Source organism: Natator depressus, chromosome 8 (assembly GCF_965152275.1).
Source record: "Natator depressus isolate rNatDep1 chromosome 8, rNatDep2.hap1, whole genome shotgun sequence".
Taxonomy (NCBI): Eukaryota; Metazoa; Chordata; order Testudines; family Cheloniidae; genus Natator; species Natator depressus.
In genome coordinates this window covers 86732655-86751146 of record NC_134241.1, presented here as the reverse complement: position 1 = coordinate 86751146, position 18492 = coordinate 86732655, and the positions used below count along the sequence as shown (strand labels likewise).

At 43.3% G+C, this 18492-nt stretch overlaps 1 protein-coding gene across 1 annotated transcript; it reads right to left on the bottom strand.

Annotated features, from left to right (window-relative positions):
• Positions 1-655: 655 nt before the first annotated feature.
• Positions 656-17837, bottom strand: RPE65 (retinoid isomerohydrolase RPE65). The gene is made up of 14 exons (XM_074962268.1): positions 17732-17837; positions 15900-15982; positions 13718-13868; positions 12317-12424; positions 12068-12209; positions 9294-9441; positions 8853-8934; positions 8244-8376; positions 7985-8124; positions 5951-6080; positions 4105-4219; positions 3912-4006; positions 3696-3807; positions 656-1539 (listed from the first exon to the last, which is right to left on the bottom strand). The coding sequence occupies exons 1-14, from the start codon at positions 17740-17742 to the stop codon at positions 1388-1390; spliced, it is 1602 nt and encodes a 533-aa protein (XP_074818369.1). The 5' UTR covers positions 17743-17837; the 3' UTR covers positions 656-1387.
• Between the last annotated feature and the right edge of the window lie 655 nt (positions 17838-18492).

Below are 18492 nucleotides of genomic sequence, written 5' to 3'. Positions count from 1 at the left end.
ACTATTAATTATGTAACATAACTGTCTTGTCAGCTGTGGCACAGAATTCCATGAATTCAGTGTCAAATAATGCCATTTTACCCAGAGGCTGGTTGCTAGTAAGTCTGTCAGTTATGAACTGTAACAGCTTTATTCTTCAAATAGCCTTCTGGATCTTTGCATCAAACACAAACACTGAGCTTAGGTGACTGGGCACATCATTATTTTAAATTTGGATTTGGAGGCTGGCAGGACTTTTGAGAGTCATAAGAGTACTTTCACCCTGGCAAGCAAGTGGCCAATATTTAAGTCCAAACTTCCTTTAAATTAAGTTTGGATTTTGTTCTTGGTCACTTATGCAAACATTCTGCTACATGCAGTATTTGGAAGGTTCTGCTCCCAAAATTCGGAGAAAAGCTGAGAGGTGGGGGATTTTCTTTCATATTGACTGCTTCTGGCTGCTATAATGTTTGGAAAGGGGACTTGCTCCTTAAATGAAGGGTGCAGGTGGGACATGAACTGTTCCTTTGTTGGCTGCATCTTGCAAAATTTCTTTGGAGTGAGTGTGTCATCAATGGAGAAAATGCTGTGTCTCAAAGCCATGGACTTACTGTCTCATAGATGGATCCTGGTTCTCAAAAACAGCCACAGGAAGGATAGTAGTCAACTTGGATGCGTTTATGGTGGCCCCACTCAAAAACATTGGGTTTTAAAAAGCTAATACAGTGAACTGGAATTTAGTCAAATCAATACATTTTTATACAGGATAAAATAGCCTCCTCGTAAAGCAGTCATTAGAAGACACTCTTGAGCTTGTTCCACTGATGTTTAGACTCTACAACACACTGAATTTCACATAGTGCTGTTTCAAGTGCATCTCTGCCCCAAAGTTTAACTCTGTAAAGAACCTTTCTTTAAAGTTTTGAAATGCTCAATGCTCCTTGTTTTAAAATCCTGACGATGATTTTGCAAGGCTGAAAAATCTGATGAGAGAATAGTTAAGTGACCATCAAGAAAAGTGAGAGACTGGGAGGTAATATCGTTTATTGGACCAACTTCTGTGGGTAGAGACAAGTTTTCAAGCTGCACAGTACTTCTTTAGGTCCGAGACACTCAGAGCACCTTTCCCAGACCTAAAGAGTGCTGTGCAGCTCAAAAGCTTGTCTCTTTCGCTGACAGAAGATGGTCCAATGAAAGATATTATGTAGTCCACCATGTCTCTCTAAATTCTGGGACCAACACAGCTAGAAAACAATACTGCAAACAAGAAAAATGAAATTCTCAGTCTTAATGAGTTTTACAAATCAAAGACACTGAAGGAACATAGAATATTTTAGTTTTTGTAACTAGAAATGTATCTTTTCAAAGTCAAAAAAGCAAATTACGATAAGTACACTGAAGAGAATCGTCACAATCTTATGAACGTTCCATGGAAGGTAACAGGAATATTCATCTCCACTTCAGCCCTGGCAACTTCACTCATATCCTTTGCATTCAGTATCAGTAGATAGGCGGGCTTCTGTCCTGCTCCAGGGTTAACAATCACACTCAGAACGACACCTAGCAAGCAGAAGTAAATATGATTTATATCAACAAAAAGCACATGGCATTCAAGGTAACTCACTAGGCTCTCACTTGGCACCCACTAACCTCCGAGTGGCAAAACTATCAGTTACTTCCAGAATCCTGGCAGAGCACAGCTATTACTAAAAGCATGGAGGCCATGAAACTGCTACTGAAAGGTAAAGGCTTTTCCTCTTCAGAAAGCATTCTGGATTTTTACTTGCTTTTCCAATAACCCAGTGCTTTTTGGATTTCTGAGGCAGGTTTGCTATAGCATGGCAGCTCCAGCCCAGTGTATAAAATGTTTTAAAAGCAGGGCTTTATTCTAAAGATGACCATAAAAATGATATTGCAAGATCCTGTGAAACTGACCCTCAGTAGAGTTCATATCACATTAGAAGTAGAAAGGGAAAATTATTTGCCCTAGAAGTAAGGCTAAGATTTCTGTCACACATATTTTTAGTAAGTCACGGACAGGTCATGGGCAATAAAGAAAAATTCACGGAAGACAGTGACCTATCTGTGACTTTTACTAAAAATATGCATGACAAAATGGGGAGCTGCAGGGTCCCCATGCCACTGGTAACTCCAAGCTCAGGGGACTCCCGCCACCTGCTGGCTGTGGTGCTCCATGATCCCAGGCACCCCCACTGCCTGCAGGACCGGGAGCTGCACAGCACTCCTGCCACCCGCAGTGACTGGGAGCTGCGGGGCACGCCTGCTGCCCTCTGCTGCTGGGAGCTTGGGCCTGAAGTTTCCAGTCACCAAGGTTGGCGGGGACCCTGCAGCTCCCAGGAGCCGGGGGCTCAAGTCACGGAGGTCTCTGGAGGTCATGGATTCCGTGACTTCCATGATCTCCGTTACAAAGTCGTAGCCCTACTTTAATTCTACTTTTCTGATCTTCACTTCTGGGCTGAAGTGTGAGATGGGCAGAACTCCCCTACCTCTTAAGATTTTTTTTTAGCAGCCACTCAAAGTAGGGTAGAGCATGAGACAGGAGAGGGCCCTATTCCCTTCTGCCTATCACTCCGTTGAGTCCAACTAGCCCTCTTCACTGATTTTCAATCTGCCTCCATACAAGTGGCAGGAACTGCTGACAGTGTCCTTAAACTCAGGCACTGGTACATTAAGCCCACATGCTGACAGCAGAGTGCCACAGGAGTGCTGGAACATGAGAAACAAGCACCTGGTGCAAAGAAAAAAAAATCTGAGGCATGGAAAACAGAGTCACTAAGGTACCAAAAAATAATCAGTGACTCGGGAGGGCAGAGACAGTTGCTGCAGCATCAAAGAACAATGTCAAAAGTATTGGGACAAAGACTGTAAAAATGTAAGCACTGAACCAGAGTCGATGTTCACCTAATGCCAGAAAGCATGCAAGAATGTGCTTAAGTTCCATTTAAGTAAATAGCAGTTAAAGATATGCATAAGTGCTTTCATGAATTGAGCACATAAATGGAATCAAAATTTCACCCACTAAGTCAATGGGAGGTTTAGCTGTTGACTTCAGTGGGGTCAGGATTTCACCCAATGTCTTTTAACCATATTTTGGGAGACAGGATGATACGGGAAACCATTGGGATAGCTCCTTACCTTTACGCGTGCTGCTGCTCACGCTCAGTATTGGGGCACAAGAGTGCAGCTGCCCAGAGCCAGCTTGCACTATGCCTTGTGCAAACTGGAGCTCTGCATCCTACACTGACACAACCACGAAATTCACTCCTCCCCCAACATTAAGACTAAACCAACATTTGTTCTTACGTTTATACTTTCATAAAACTCTGCTATTGGAATTGCGCCTAATATTGTAATTCCTGATAGAAATGCTCAAGAGCAGGGACAAATTCACAATACCCTCGAACTCTTGCTTCCTCAGTCTTGGCCTCTGTTCTATATTCAGAAAGTCCTCCCAATTGTTTGAGACAGTTCTGCTTCACAGTAATGAAAACCACTCTCGTTTGGGGCACAGTTTGAGTGCCTCAATGTTGTTGTGGCACTTCACTGCCTGGTGCCTCTCTTTCACTTGGCAATTTATTGACTGTCCATCTAAAGGACTTGGCATTCAAGATAGCTCTGGGTCCCTGGGTCAGTGGATTCAAACTTATAAAAGAATCTAATTGAGCAAAAAGTAAACATAACCTAAGATCATTTACCATCGTCCTCTTCCAGGGCGTCTGGATGTGAAACAAAGATAGGCTCTGATGGGTATGAATCTGGTTCCTGCCACACCCAAGTCTCTTTCGTTTTAACATTCAGCTTACAAAGCTGCAAAGGGGAGAAAAATCATCTCAGTACAGCTCCTTGTTAATTTTGCCTTAAGATAACATGCCTTAAATCAAACATGTCCTCATTAGAATATCAATAGTTACCCTGTCTGGAACAAAGTGATTCAATCCAAGGCCATACGTATATGTATAGGGTTTTCCAGCATATTTCTTATAATTGATTTGTGGAAACTCAAAGGCTAGAAAATGAGAGCACACATTTTCTGGGATTAGTGGGTTTCGGATTTAGTAAACTCCTTTTGCTGCCTATGGCTGAGGTTCAGATTTAACATCTTACCTTGGCGAGCCCCAGAGAAAAGAATCTCTGGTTCCAGCCAGATTGTTTCATCACTGTGCAGAGTTGCAGTTGCTGTTGTGTAGGGCAAGGTGACCAAATTCTTACCCGTGTCGGCCTAGAACAAAGAGAAGCAACCGCTTTTGAGGAACAAAGGAACAACTGCAATTCCAAACTCTGTTTATTTTCTGCACTTTTGCACCACACACTGTCTAATGTTTATTTTCTTTGAACACCAGCAATGCAGTTAGTGATGTACAGCAGAACCTTGCTAAGCAGCAAAATTTATAATTCACCTACACAAAATGGCTGTCTCTTCCCATTTCTCAGTTAACACTTAATGGCAAGGTGCTTTGATGAGAGCTCATCTCCGTAAGATTTTGTTAGTTTTACAAAACATATAGCTGTATGTTTCCCAGCATATTATGAAGTCTCAGGACATAATTGAAACTAAGATATAGTTCCCAAAACAAATAAGCAAAGTACAACCTGCAGTTCAGTATCCTTGAGTTTTCAATTGGGATTTACTGGCTCATTTTCACAACTCGCAAATTCACATGGGTTTCCCATTGGCTAGTGTAAATTTGGGAGGCTCTGCTGCACTATATCTGATCATGAGCAAAATCCACATTTTATTTTCCTTAAAAGAATGAAAACAAAGAGAGAAACCTGGGGCCAAATTTTGGTCTGTTACTTAAGTGTGAATCGGGAATCAATGGATTTACATTGGCATGAGATCAGAATCAGGCCGCTGGTCCTTAGGGAAGAGGTTTCACAAAGAGAAGTTAGGTACCCAATGTTCACTGAAAGGCAATGGAACACAGGGGCCTAATTCTTCTTGAGAATCTTCCCTAAAGTTATCCTGAGGTAATTAAGTGCTGACATATGTACATGTATATTTTAATTAAATTATATGAGGTGTATGATATATAGTGCCACTGAAATTCACTGCTTTTAAGCCAATTTACTTGGTTGGAAGTGTCACCCCTGGTCTGTTCTCAACACAGTCAGGATTGAGAGCAAAGATTAGTTTTAAAAATCACCTAGAACAATAAGGGTGAAATGTAAAGGCCCCTGCTTTACAAAAATCTAAGTGGGGTGGGGGCCACAGGAGGAGCAGATGCACAATGGACCTCGGCACTCTGTTTGCCAGGGAAATTAGCTCTGCAGCCGTAGGTGCTGGAACTTAGGGTGCAGATGCAACCCCTGGCTTAAAGTGGTTTCCATTAGATTCAAGATTTACAGTTCGGTTAAAAGGTTCTCAGCACCATCCTCTATAAAAATTGTTCCAGCACCTCTCTGCAGCTTCTCTGAATATAGTAGCTTAGAAGGGAGCAGTAGGACAAACTTGTTCAACACAGGCTGCTTGGTCTGTAAATTCAGAGGCCACAAACCTTGTGTTGAGGCTGGTCATGTGTCAGAATCCCAACACCAGACCAGGGGCTGGGAATGGATTTCATCCAGAAGTTCACTCCAGCCGTGTGTGCTCTCTGCAAATATGCTAGCAAATAAGATGGCTGACAAATTATTCACCCACCTCCAACCAACACACTACAGCTCCTGGAAACCACCCTATCATGGAAGAACTGCACTTACACCTTGCACTTCTCTATCTTGGAAAGCAACACATGGGAACTTTCTGTGGGACAGACACTGTTAGAAAGTTATGGGTGGTTTTCTATTTCTATGAAGACAGATTTTTAAGGGGTTTTTCCTTCAAAAGAAATTTAAACTAAGTTACACTGAAAACAGTCTGCAACAGGTTTGCAGGAGCCATGCAGGCTGTAGCATTTCGGAGAACTGAATGTAGTTAAACTTCCAGATGTGCATAGCCTAGTCAAACTGTTACCTTGTCAATGTTTAAGGGAAGGACATATCTGCGAGCTTCAGGCTGAGGAGCTTTTTCTGCATGTTTCTTCACTTCTTCCCAATTGGACCGCAAATTGGCTAAGTACAGATAATTGTAAACAAACTCAAACCTGCACAAAGACAGAATCAGAAATAAGAACCAGAACAATTGTGTGTCATTTTAGAGAGGAGAGTTCAAAATGCATGTGTTCATTCCCACACCCGCAACAAGTGAACAGGAAGATCTGATAGGGCTCCTGATGAAGTGTTCTTTGGGGGAAGAGTTGTGTGTGCACAACACTTCCCTCTACTGGACGGAATTAAGAACTGTTCAGCTGCATGTCACAGGCTCCAAACAGTTAGCTGATTTTGGAGCAGGAGAATCCCACTTTTGCACTTGGTGTCATCATGAAGTTTTGAGTGTCCATGGTGCAGAATCACTGCTGGAAAGTTAAAGTCTATGCTGACAGATTTATTTCTGTATTTCTGTGACTATTGCCTATCACCCTAAGAAAATTAATCCAGACTTGTGCCCATCGGACTAGCAGTAGCAGAGGTATTTCAACAATTAATACCATTTACTAAAGCTAACAATGAACTGAAAGCGTTGGTAAATCAGTTATTAAAACTTCAGAAAATCCTCCACACACACTAGTAACTGAATATCTGTGTAAACCAAAAGTGATCAGTATGAACATTCTGAAAGAAGATAGTTGAAAATCAGGTCCTGCTTTAAACCCTGACCCTAGAAGCTGATTCCCCGCAGACAGATCCCATTTCCACTTGAGGGTCAGCTTGGGGGATCAGAGCCTTACTTCATTGCTAATAGCTGAGTGCCGGGGCTGTGTTTCCCCTGCAGGAACAGACGTCAAAAAAGAAAGATTTTTTACGTATTGTAATGAAACAGTCACATAGTCAAAACATTCTAATTACTTTCAGGAAAATAATATTTTGCTTTTAAAAATTAACATTTTCCCTGAAACCCAGTTATTTTTTCGTTTGAACAAAAATAAATAAATAAATAAATTTAAAAAAAAATTAGAGTCTGCCAACTTATTTCCCTTAACCAGATCACAGCATGGCAGTACTTTATGAACAGATGTCACTTTAGCTTTGTGCTTTAAAACTGATTACAGTTAGATACTTCCAGGTCAAAATTATTAAGGGCTGGTCTACGCTACACAGTTAGGATGACATAAGGCAGCTGGGGCTTCAGACCTCCCTGCCTGCTGGGAGTCAGGCAGCCTTGTCAATTTCATGGCTGGATGAGCCATGAAATTGACAAGCCTGCCCTGCTCCTGGTGGGAAGCCGGTGGGGGGCATGGGAGGCCCAAAAAGCCAGGGCAGCTAGACCCCACTCCTTGGGGGCAAGAAGCCTGGGGGAGCTTCCAGCAGGGAACAGGGAGGGGAAAAGCGCTGGGCAGCTCTCCCCGCTCCCAACTGGGACCAGACAGGCGGGGAGGGGAGGGGGAGGCAGCCTTCCAGGAGCCCGGGAGCCTGTGGGGCAGCTGGGCTCCTGGCAGGGCTCTCAGCTCCTCACACTGCCCTTCTTAGGTTGGTGGAAACGTTCGTTGTGAGGACGTGCACCACCAACCCAAGGAGGGTAGTGTGGATATGCACTACCACAATAATTACTGCAGTGGCTTTAACTCTACTTAATATAGGTCGACTTGCATTTCCAGTGTAGACATACCCTTAGTGTAGTTGTTATCCCTGGTTCCTTAGAAAATAAACTTGCTGCTGGATTATCCAGACCAGCCAGGTATTTTTTCAGTCAGAATGGATTTATAGCCTTGGATGACAAAATCATCCATCCATTCCTGGGGTACAATCGTACTCTGATTGAAGACAATGACAAAAATCTCAATGATGTCAATCACAGAGAGTCAGGCCCAGAATCATAGCAATTAGATATAGGAAAGACCCACTAGGTTGCCCACCCCATTGCCTTCTCAATACAAGATTTCTCTCAGCACATTTCTAGACTGTATTTACAAATAGCCCTGTGGGCAATCACTTGAGCGCTCTCACATACCCCTTCCAGGTGCAGAGATCCACAATAAGAAATCCATTGTCTTCATACGTGTTAATGTGATGGAAGAGGTTAAAGGCCGAGGTCCTATATTTGATATTGATGTACTGTCCTTTTTTTTTATCTGCTACATGAAGCCAGACCTGGAAAACAAAGAAGCATTTTGCTTTTGGCACATGAGAAATAGTGAAGGTATATTTTCCATGACACATCATCTCATTTAGAAGGCCAGTATGTAACAGTGCAATGCAATTTCACTTACCCCCATGGTTTCATTAGACTCAAAGCAATCCATGTAGTTGGCTCCCCAAAGACTCCAGGAAGAAAGGAATTTGAGCAGGTTAATTTTCACTGGTGTTTCCACAAACACTATATAGTTTGGAGTCAGCCCAAAGCTGTTCAGAAATACAGTAGGAGCTTGTAAGTTTGCTTGTGGTGATTTCTGACAAAAGTATGTTTATACACAGAATGGTGGCTTGTCAAATAGTGGCTGCTGCATTTAAAAGTCAGTTTAATGTTATTGGAACATAATCCTCCTGATTTCTGCAGATTCTTAATGTTAGCTGGTGTTTACTGCATGCTTAGCAGTTTTGCTTCCCATTTATAAAACAGAAAGAATGTTTGAATAAACCAGTTTAAAAAAACCAATCAAACATTGTGCAAACTATATCTGTCCACATTACAGGACAGTTATACCTTTTGTGTTATTTGCATAAATGACAGTGGGTTCTCTGCTAGAAATGGCTGTTTTCAAATGTGGCTCAAAGGTATGAAATACAGGTTTCACAGCAAGAAAAAGTCTCACTTTTCTGCATACAGAATTGGTTTATATATTTCACTGTGCTGTTGAAAGAAATGGCCTACAATTTACCTGTGCACATACGAGGGTTTAAATCTATCGCTGCAAGGAAACTGCACAACCACATCGGACTTGTTCATTGGATCTTTCTTGTCTGAAATAAAAATAGTATTTAAATGATTATGGAAGCAGCCCCAAGAATGGCTCAGTAACCCAATGCAACAAAATGTTAGCTAGGAAGGTTTTTGGCCTTTAACACAAGAAGTATTCTTTTCTGAAAATAACATGTACTGTCTTTTTAAAGAACAACATCTGTAAAAAGTTTCTTATAAAAATTTTTAGTTAGATAAGGAAGGGACAGAAAAGAAAAAAAATCAAATAAAAAAATCATCTGAATACTGAAAAATGATGCAACGTACAAAGGTGACAGATTCATTCGGCACCTGAAGGGATTTCTACAGCATGAATGTCTGAAGGGCACAGACATTGCTTTTAAGCAATACATAAACTAACCTGCTTGCAGTGGAGGGATCCGTACAATATTGTAGGCAATTGCAAAATTTTTTCCAAAGCAGTTGCCGATGTTATAAACCGTCCCATCATTTTCAATATGGGGGTGAGCAGTCAAGCCATTGATTGAAACATATTTGCAAAGGTCCACCTGAAGAATGAGAGAGAGAGGTGACTTGGGGTGAATCATAAGCTTTTGTGGAGGAGGTATTTACTTATCATTATGAATGTAATGAAATACTTGGCTTGGGAGTGTCCTGTTATTTTAGGTAAGGAATGTTCTCGTTTCACACCTCTAGGTAAATTACCTAGAAATATTTAGAGAAATAGCAGCAATGACATGCACGCAACTCCCATTTAAGTCAAGAGGAGCTCTGTATGTAGAACTGTTGGGTCCAAAGGGAAAGAGTTTAAAAATAAAAAACAGCTTTGATGTCTCACGGGCAAGCTGTTGAAGATGGCATTCAGGTTAGAGACAGTTCTGCATTCCTCCACTTGTGAGATCAGAATCCTTCCCAAAACCTCTAGCTCTGATCAAAGAAACAACACACTAGATTCAATTTTTCGGCCTTGACATAGAAATGTGACTTGTACCCTGCTGTAATCCCTTTATGAGCTAAATTGGGGATTGGGTAGAATGGAGTGCCAGAAGAGAGTGAAAATGGAGGTGTGCTCATACTTCCATGCTGCAGTGGTATAAATGGGTGTGAGGGTACCTGATTGTAATGTCAAAGATTAAAGCAGCTCCCTTCACCTTAACTCTGGTGCTACTTTCCAGAGTCTGCAAAGTCTGTATCAGCTCATGCACTCAGATTTTCAGGAGGCTGCACAGGAGTATTGTTCTTTTGACAGCCATTACAAAAACCAAGTATCCTGGCAAAATAGACAGCAAGCCAATAAGCACAATGATGGCTCCACTTGGGGGGCCAGAGACTGGCAGTGCAATTGTGTGTCCAGTGAACATTTTGCCCTGTTACCAGACCACTGGGACACCATTAGCACATGGCTGCATGGCAGTCACTGGCTCATACTAAGGAATGCTCACTAGCTATGTCTTCATTGCCATGCTACTCAAATAGGTCCTATGGGGAGGCTCAGGGCCGGCTCTACGTTTTCTGGCATCCCAAGCAGCCAAAAAAAACCTGACGAATACGCCGCCGCTGGAGAGAACAGGAACATCGGAGGGAACTGTCGGCAAATTGCTGCTGACGGCGAGACGTGAGTCAGAAGAGTCGCCGCCGAATTGCCAATGCGGGAAACAACGGAGAGGTGCTGCCGCTGAATTGCCGCCAGGGCTGCTGCCAGAGTGCCACCCCAAGAACAGTTGGAGTGCCGCCCCTTCAGCAGCACCACCCCAGGCACCAGCTTGCTTAGCTGGTGCCTAGAGCCAGCCCTGGGGAGGTTGGCCTTGGGATAAAGGCACTGAACTGGGACATCTACCACAGACTTCCTGCGTGGACAAATCACCGAAGGGAGGGCGGCACCCACCACCCACTGAATGTCATTGGATTTTGAGCACTCAACTCTGAGAATCCTTTGAAAATTGCCAGCCTCAATCTGTGTGTGTCTCAGTTTCCCATCTCCAAAAAGAGGATAATAGAACAGGTCCAGTTTTTTTTACCCCATGAACATTTTTGACGCAAACAAAAAATATTAATTTTAGGCAAAATGTCCATGGAAAAGCTTTAAGTTTTTGGTGAAAACTGGAAACCAAAAGATGCTGGCTGCAAATGTGGGTTGTAGTATGTTATGGGAGCTATGATCCTCATATCCTTATTCTCCTGTGTGGGCTGGAACCCCAAACTGGACTACATCTCCCATAATGCCTCAGAGTCTCACTTTTTTGTGAGGAGAACTGTGGAACATGGAGTGCCTGGCTATGGTGCATTATGAGAGATATAGTTCAACTGGGGATCCCAGCCCCTAGAAGAAATGGGACCACGAAGAGCAAACTACAGCTTCTATGAGGCACCACAATGCTCATTTGTAGCCAAAGTCTTTCAGTTTTCAGCTGAAAACTTTAGGTTTTGGGCCAGAATATTTTGACATAAAATGACTTTTTCCATGGAAAGCAGACACATTTTTATGAAACAAGTAATTTTGTGGTGAAAACCCAATTTTCCATTGAAAAACAATTTCAATTAAAAATTTTAAGCCAGCCATAATAAATAAAATAATAATAATAATAAAGAGGTGCGGTAAATTCATTGCTATTTGAGGTGCTTAGCGAATACAGTGTATAAGTACTTAGACAGATCGATAGCAGATGCACCTAACTTAGGGCCCAGTCTTGCAAACATGATTGGCATATTGCTTTCTGCTGCGAATAGATCCATGGACATCACTGTTATCTGTAGAGTTGGGCTTTCAATTCTCATCAGCCATGGTCATGGATCCCAGCCACACTCCTCACCTGCACAAGTGTCTACTTTGTACATGAAGATGCACTTTGGTCATAGTTTGTAAGGCAGGATTTTAATAGAATCCTATGATTTCAAGGGAGGAATTAATAAGAGGAGCAGACAGAACTCTTTAAAACAAAGATGCTATTTTCATCTGCAAGCATGATGTAGGCAGCATGCTGTGAAGAGAACATTGTCCCATTTTTCATGAAGCCTCAGAACGACTTTAATAAATGATCAAGCTAGTTGATATCATTATTAAAACTGCCCATTCCAGGTAATACCTTGGATCTTACCCTCTGTAATGTGCTACCGATAGAGTTTAAAAATGTGGAGGAATTACAAATAAAATGAAGACTAAGTATAAATATCTACCTGCTTGATTGTCTCCAAAGTCTCTGGGTTAATCTTGGTGATAAAGTTGGTCTCCGTGCAGGCATAGTAATCTTCACCCACTGGGTACACATTGACCAGGGCATTATCAGTCACCTCCACACCTCTGAAGTATGAAAAAAACCTGGGCAAACAAAGTCAACAAATGATCAATGATATCCTAGCCGTGGGGCTTTCAGACCATGATACCGAAAACATGTCACTCTTCTACAACATGCAACTCTCAGTCACCTGGAAAATATGTTCTTGCATGGATCAGGGTAAGCACAGGTGCCAAATTCAGTTATCACGATTCTTTTCTCAGTCATTGCTCTTACATAAGCATCAGTCCGAATGAACCTAGAGAAAGCCAAGAAATAGAAGGGATGTAATGGACATGACGACAAAAGTGGCTGCAGTGTTATACAATGAAACAACAACTAATCCCTAAAATATTTAAATGAAACTCGATGTGAAGTTTAAAAGAGCTGAGTTTCATAAACATATTTCTGCAATCAAGAGGGTCATGTCACATCTCAAGAGTATATAACTCTGAAACCTGCTTCTCTCTCTCCCCAAATGCTCAGACATGGGAAACACCTGGGAAGTTGATGACCAGGTAAAGCTGGAACCCCTCTTAGATTTTGACTTCAATGGGAATTTTGCCTAAGGACTGCAGACTTGAGACTTTTCTTAGTGGTTTTCTGGAATGGCATTAGTTATGTCTTCCTTGGAAGCTCACATGTCCTATTCAGAATTGGACAGATGTTTTTTTCTTGGAAAATCTCAACATTTCATCAAAAACCAAACCCCCAAACTGAATTCTTTTTTAAAATAAAAAAGATTTGAACTTTTTTGTTTTTTTGGCAGATTTTGCCTGACCAAAACCCATAGAATGTTCAGTTTTTGGTTTTCTCACACACTTCAAGGAAAACAGACTCTCTCCACTAAAAATGCCTACTGTTGAAAAATCTTTCAATGGAAAATTTTCAACCAGCCCTAATCATCTTGTATCCTGGATTGATCAGCTTGGATGCCAGTCAAGTATCTGGACCTTCAATATGAAACAAATGCTGATCCTGCCAAATTGAAACAGATACTTATATACTTTGCTGAATATAAAGTGGCAGTACATTTTGGGTGCAAGCACGGAACCCCTGATTAAGAACTACAAGAGTGTTCTACAGTAATGGTCCAAAACTCTGCACTAACGAGAGGCTGAGCTACAGGGTTTTGACCATTGCTGTAGGACACTGCAACAACTTTCATAAAGGACTTTAGTTAACTAAAGGAAAGCAGAGTTGTCTAGTGATTAAAACCTGGGACTGGGAATCATGAGTCCTAGCTCTGTCACTTGAGGAAGCTTGAGGAAGTTACTTAACCTCCTTCTGTACCCGTTCTCTTATATGTAAAATGACCCAGTTGCAAAATGCATGCATTCTGTAATCTTTAAATGGAAAGTGTTATGTTAGTGCTAAGCATAAATATGATGTTACCATTATTAACAATTTATAATAATCCCAGCATTAGAGATTTTACAATCAGCTAATTGACTTGAAGTCAAGGTGAATCCTGCAGGCATCAGAGGGCAGAATATGGCCCTAACATTTTGTATTTTATCTCTTTATATTTGCTTTGATGTTTTGCACTTACCTGCGATGGTATGTGACATGCCCCTCCTTAAAGTCAAATTTATGAAGAAGTGCTTGGCCATCAAACAGATGATAAAATGGTTCCGAACCAACTTCAAATAAACCAGGCCCACATCTAAGCAGACTGCCTGTAAGCCATATGGGAATCCTGCCTATAAGAAAGGTAATCAAGAGGTAATTTTGTGAGTGCTAATTCCAAGATAAAACAGGTTTTTCTTAAGGGTCATGTGAGAAGAATAAACATTCCAAGTGCACCATTCCTCTTTCAATATGAGTTCTCCCTATGTTTATTAATTTCTTATTTTCACAAGGAAAACTGGGCTCTCACAATCTCTGAGATCAGTTTTTTCTTATTCTGCAGACTTAATATCTAGAATAAAGCCAAGTATGGAACAAAATAAATCAGCAAATTGTTATTATGCAAAGGAGCAGATTTTGTTTTTTAATGTAGAAGATTTTTTTTTAACATCTATTGAATTCCAATATCTTTCCACCTCCTCTTCAAGATTTAAAAAGGAAAGGAACTTAGAATTTAGTAGAAGAGTGAGCTATGGATCTGAATTCTCAATTAAAATTATAATGATCTTCCATTATACAGGATTCCAAGTCACCTTACAAACCTAACCAGTCTGATGTACAACTTTATATAGGGATCACTTCGTCAACCACTGAAACACAGCCTCCTCCAAGGTGAAACACAGCAACTACTTAAGATTGCATAGTAATACCACCAGAGGTGAAAGTAAGCTGGTACACCCCAGTACGGCATACCGGTAAGAGCCGGTGCGCCGTACCAGGACCGGCTTTCAGAGAGGTCAATTTAAAGCCCTGGGGTAGCGGCGGCGGGGCTGCAGCCGGGATTTAAAGGGCCCCGGGAGCTCCAGCCACTGCTATCCCCCTGCCCCAGGGCCCTTTAAATCCCGGCCTGAGCCCTGCTGCCTGAGCCCTGCGGTAGGGGTGGGGTGGGGCTCTGGCAGGGATTTAAAGGGCCCCAGAGCTCCAGCCACTGCTACTGCCCCGGGGCCCTTTAAATCCCAGTCTGAGCCCTGCTGCCTGAGCCCTGGGTTAGCAGCGGTGGGTCTCTGGCGGGGATTTAAAGGGCCGGGGCGGTAGCGGCGGCTGGAGCCCTGGGGCCTTTTAAATCCCCAATGGAGCCCGGCCACCACTACTCCAGGGCTCGGGCAGCAGGGCTCCGGCAGCTCCTACCACAGCGGAGCCCCAGGCCCTTTAGAGCTCTGCCAGAGCCCAGAGCCCTGGAGTAACGGTGGCAGCCGGGAGCCCCCAGGGCTCCTCAGTGATTTAAAGGGCCCGGGGCTCCACTGCAATAGTGGCAGCTGGAGCCCTGGGCCCTTTAAATTGCCCCCGAGCCCCGGGGCTCCCAGCCGCCTCTGCAGCTGGTAGCTCAGGGGTGATTTAAAGGGCCCCAGGCTCCCAGCCACCACTACTGCAGCCGGAGCCCTGGCCCTTTAAATCAAGATTTAAAGGGCCCGGGGATTTAAGGCCCTGCCTCTTCCGGTTGAGGCCATGCTCCCTGCGCAGGACTCCGGCGTACCGGTAAGTCCTCTAACTTACTTTCACCCCTGAATACCACACAATAATTCTGGACAAAAGATGAAGAAGAATACTGCACACATGTTAAGATGCAAGAGGAATTTACAGGCAAAATGCCAATTTTAGGAAGATCATTGCTCTCAAAGCTGGAGTTTGACAGCAGAGTTACCATCCCTGTTCTTACAAAAATGCCATGGGATCTTTAATGACCACAAGATGTCAGGTTTTATGTCTCCAAAAGATGTTACCTCCAGTGCTTCTTAGGAACATACTGGGCCTGGTATTATTTCAGTATTGACTCTCAGAAAAGAGTGCGACCTATGGAACTGTCAGTTCTATTTCTTCAGCTGTTAGGTGTTCCTACAGGTCTGTCCTGGTAAAGACTCAGCTTGATTAAAAGATCTGATGGGATCACAGCACAGGGTATAAAAGGAATTTGGGCTTGTCCAGAAGCACCTGCTTCCACTACCCTGAGATGTACAGGCCACTGTGCTTCCTGCCCCTGTGACACGTTTAACCCATTTATCTCACAGTGCAGCACCCTGGGATCAGGTGAGCAGCATTCATTGACCCTGGGGAGAAGTGCTGGGTTCCGAGGAATTGTGAAAAGAAAGCATTAGAAATATACAAACCTGTGACATGAGCAGTTACTGGTGCAGCCAATTCCTCCGCAGTCTCAAAAAGCTTCTTGTATCCACCAGCTGGGTGCTCAATTCTGAAAGGTTTTAAGAGAGCTTACATAAGAGCTTTGGAAATGTGTCAGAGTTACAGGGCTTTGTTTCTAGATGGGATCATTTCTGACTCACACTAACTCTTAACAAAGCTGCACGATCAGCCTGAGGAGAAGCAGTGGCCCTCAGAAGAATGAAGGTTTGAATGGACCTGAGGGGAAGCCTGATGAGCTGCATTAACTGATTAAAAATAACACAGAGACTTTGAAGAAAGAGAGTGAGCATCATCATGTGCCTTCACTGCTGGGCATCAGAACTGAACTAATGTTTCTGAATGCCTCAGCCCCCAGTGGCTGCTCTACAACAGGGCAAAGCCATAATACTATTGGTAACGGGTAGAGAAACCCTGAGGTCAGGGAACTGGGCTGTGATTTTAGTGCCAAGAGTCACAAGTTCCATTTCCCAGGCCTCAGGTAAACAGTTTGCTGCCAACTGTAATGTGTGTGTATGGCTAAAAATCATACACTTGATTCTCCTCCTGCCAAGTACAGACTACAATGTCCAACGCACTCTAAATATAGACTATACTCCGCACTGCACTACCCTGCCCTCTCATCCAGAGGTACAGACCATCCTCCTGCCCCCCCAACTGTAACCCCCCAGAACAGTATGCACACCCGAACTAGCATACAGAACATACTGCACCCCTAAACACAGACTGAAATTCCTCCCTGACTCTGGTGCAGCCTGCTGTCTAGGACCTGGTCACCCTCTCTCATTGCTACTGTAACGTTCCCCCTCTGTGCCTGATCCACAAAGGATGCACGTCTGTTACAGCCAACTGCTAGAGTGTGGCTCTTTAGCACATGTTGCGGAGACTTATGCTTTCAGCTCTGGAGGTCCCCTGTCAGTCCCTGCTTATGACAACCATCACATTGCTCCTTGGAGAGCAGAGTGCTGCATTATTCCCATATACTGCAACTTCTGAAGTGGGTTTCCATTTCTGAGAATATAACAAGCTGTAATAAGATGCTATGTGCAATAATCTCGGTAGGTAAGTTCAGGTATCTAGTAAATCCAGCAGATCCAGCTGTAGCATGGAGGAGGGAGGAAAGAGCCAGAGAGTGTAACTCCTTCCCCCAATACTCCCCATAGGAGGGGAGAGCTGATATCAGGCTTCATATGCCCCCCGCCCCCACTTCAGCCATGTGAATTTGGGGAAGAAAATCTTCTGGGAGGAGCCAGCCAGTAGGAGCAGAGATAAGCAACTGTAGCCAGCACCTTCGGAAGTTGGTGGCATCATCAGCACTCAATGGATTTCACTGTGAAAACTCTCCCCCCTGTGCTGACTGGCTATTTGCTTCCCCCTTTCCCCACAGTCTCTTCCCTTCAGCCTCCCTCCATGCTCCCCTTCCCTTAGTACTGTCTCCCTTCCTTTGTCTGTCTGGTTAGCTAATTCCCTCCCAGCAAAACTCCACCAAGTAAGTTTAAAACAAGCAATCAAAGAATCGTGGCACTAACTTGATATTTGCATCCTATTACATTGCTCCCTCCGCTCATGTGCTTTATCTCCCTTGCCTTCCTTCCCCCCCAGCATGTCTGTGTCCTCTCCTCTACTTAGAAAGTAAGCTATTCAGAGCATGAACAGTCTGCTACTCTGGTTGTACAGTGCCTCACACAAAAAGGGACCCTGCCTGAGAATGGGGGCTCCAGGGGGCTATTGTAATACAATTACTACATTAATAATAAGCACCAAGTCTCTAGTCCAGAGAAGAGCCTGTAGGGGTACTCACTGGCTGGACATTTTCTCCCTGATCAAGGATTTGAGCTTTCCAGAGCCAACTGCGGAGTGTGGAAGTCAGAGCTGTGTGCTGGATATTTATATGAGTGGTAAGTCCCACTGAAGGGAGTTATAGCCTCAAGGAAATCATCCCAACCAATTAGCTTGTACCAGGGAACAGAAGTTGCTTTCACCACTGAAATCATCCTGACCCTTTATTTATTTGTATTGCTGTTCACACAACAAAGTCTTTGAATGTTTTCCAGAGACTTAATTCCTTCCCAAGCAGAAATGGATTACAAAGAAATAAGAAGGGAAAGAGAGTGCATTTGAATCACACAGTCTGTAATGTGCTCTGCCCTTCACTACCACCACCACTAAGACTGGCTCTGTGCATGGTGCTGCTGGATCTGAGCAGCAAGGAAACAGTCTCCCAATGCACACCTGAGGGACAAAGAATTCTCTCTCTCTCTCCCCTCCAGGGAGTCTGTGTATCAGGCACTAGACCAGGCATCAGGAGATCATGAATTCTCTTCCCAGCTTTGCCACTGACCTGCTGTGTGACCTTGGGGAAGTCCCTTCATTTCTCTGTATCAGTGACCCTGTCTGTAAAACAAGAATAACTTCACTTTATCCTTAAATGTGAAGCCATTTAATATCTATAGATAAAAAGTGCAATATCCGTGTGTAACCTTTCTGCTCGTCAGAGTTGGCAGCAACAAGGGCCGGGTTCAGTATCTAGGGGTTCCATTCTAATAACACAATGCAAAATCA

What these genes read in the sequence shown, in the direction of transcription:
- RPE65 (XM_074962268.1), bottom strand. An exon ending in CTTTGGAGACAATCAAGCAG is followed by an intron (nt 9,442 to 12,067) that starts GTAGATATTTAT and finishes CTCATTCTTCAG; the next exon opens with GTGGACCTTTGCAAATATGT. An exon ending in TTCCCTTAAACATTGACAAG is followed by an intron (nt 4,220 to 5,950) that starts GTAACAGTTTGA and finishes TCTTTGTTCTAG; the next exon opens with GCCGACACGGGTAAGAATTT.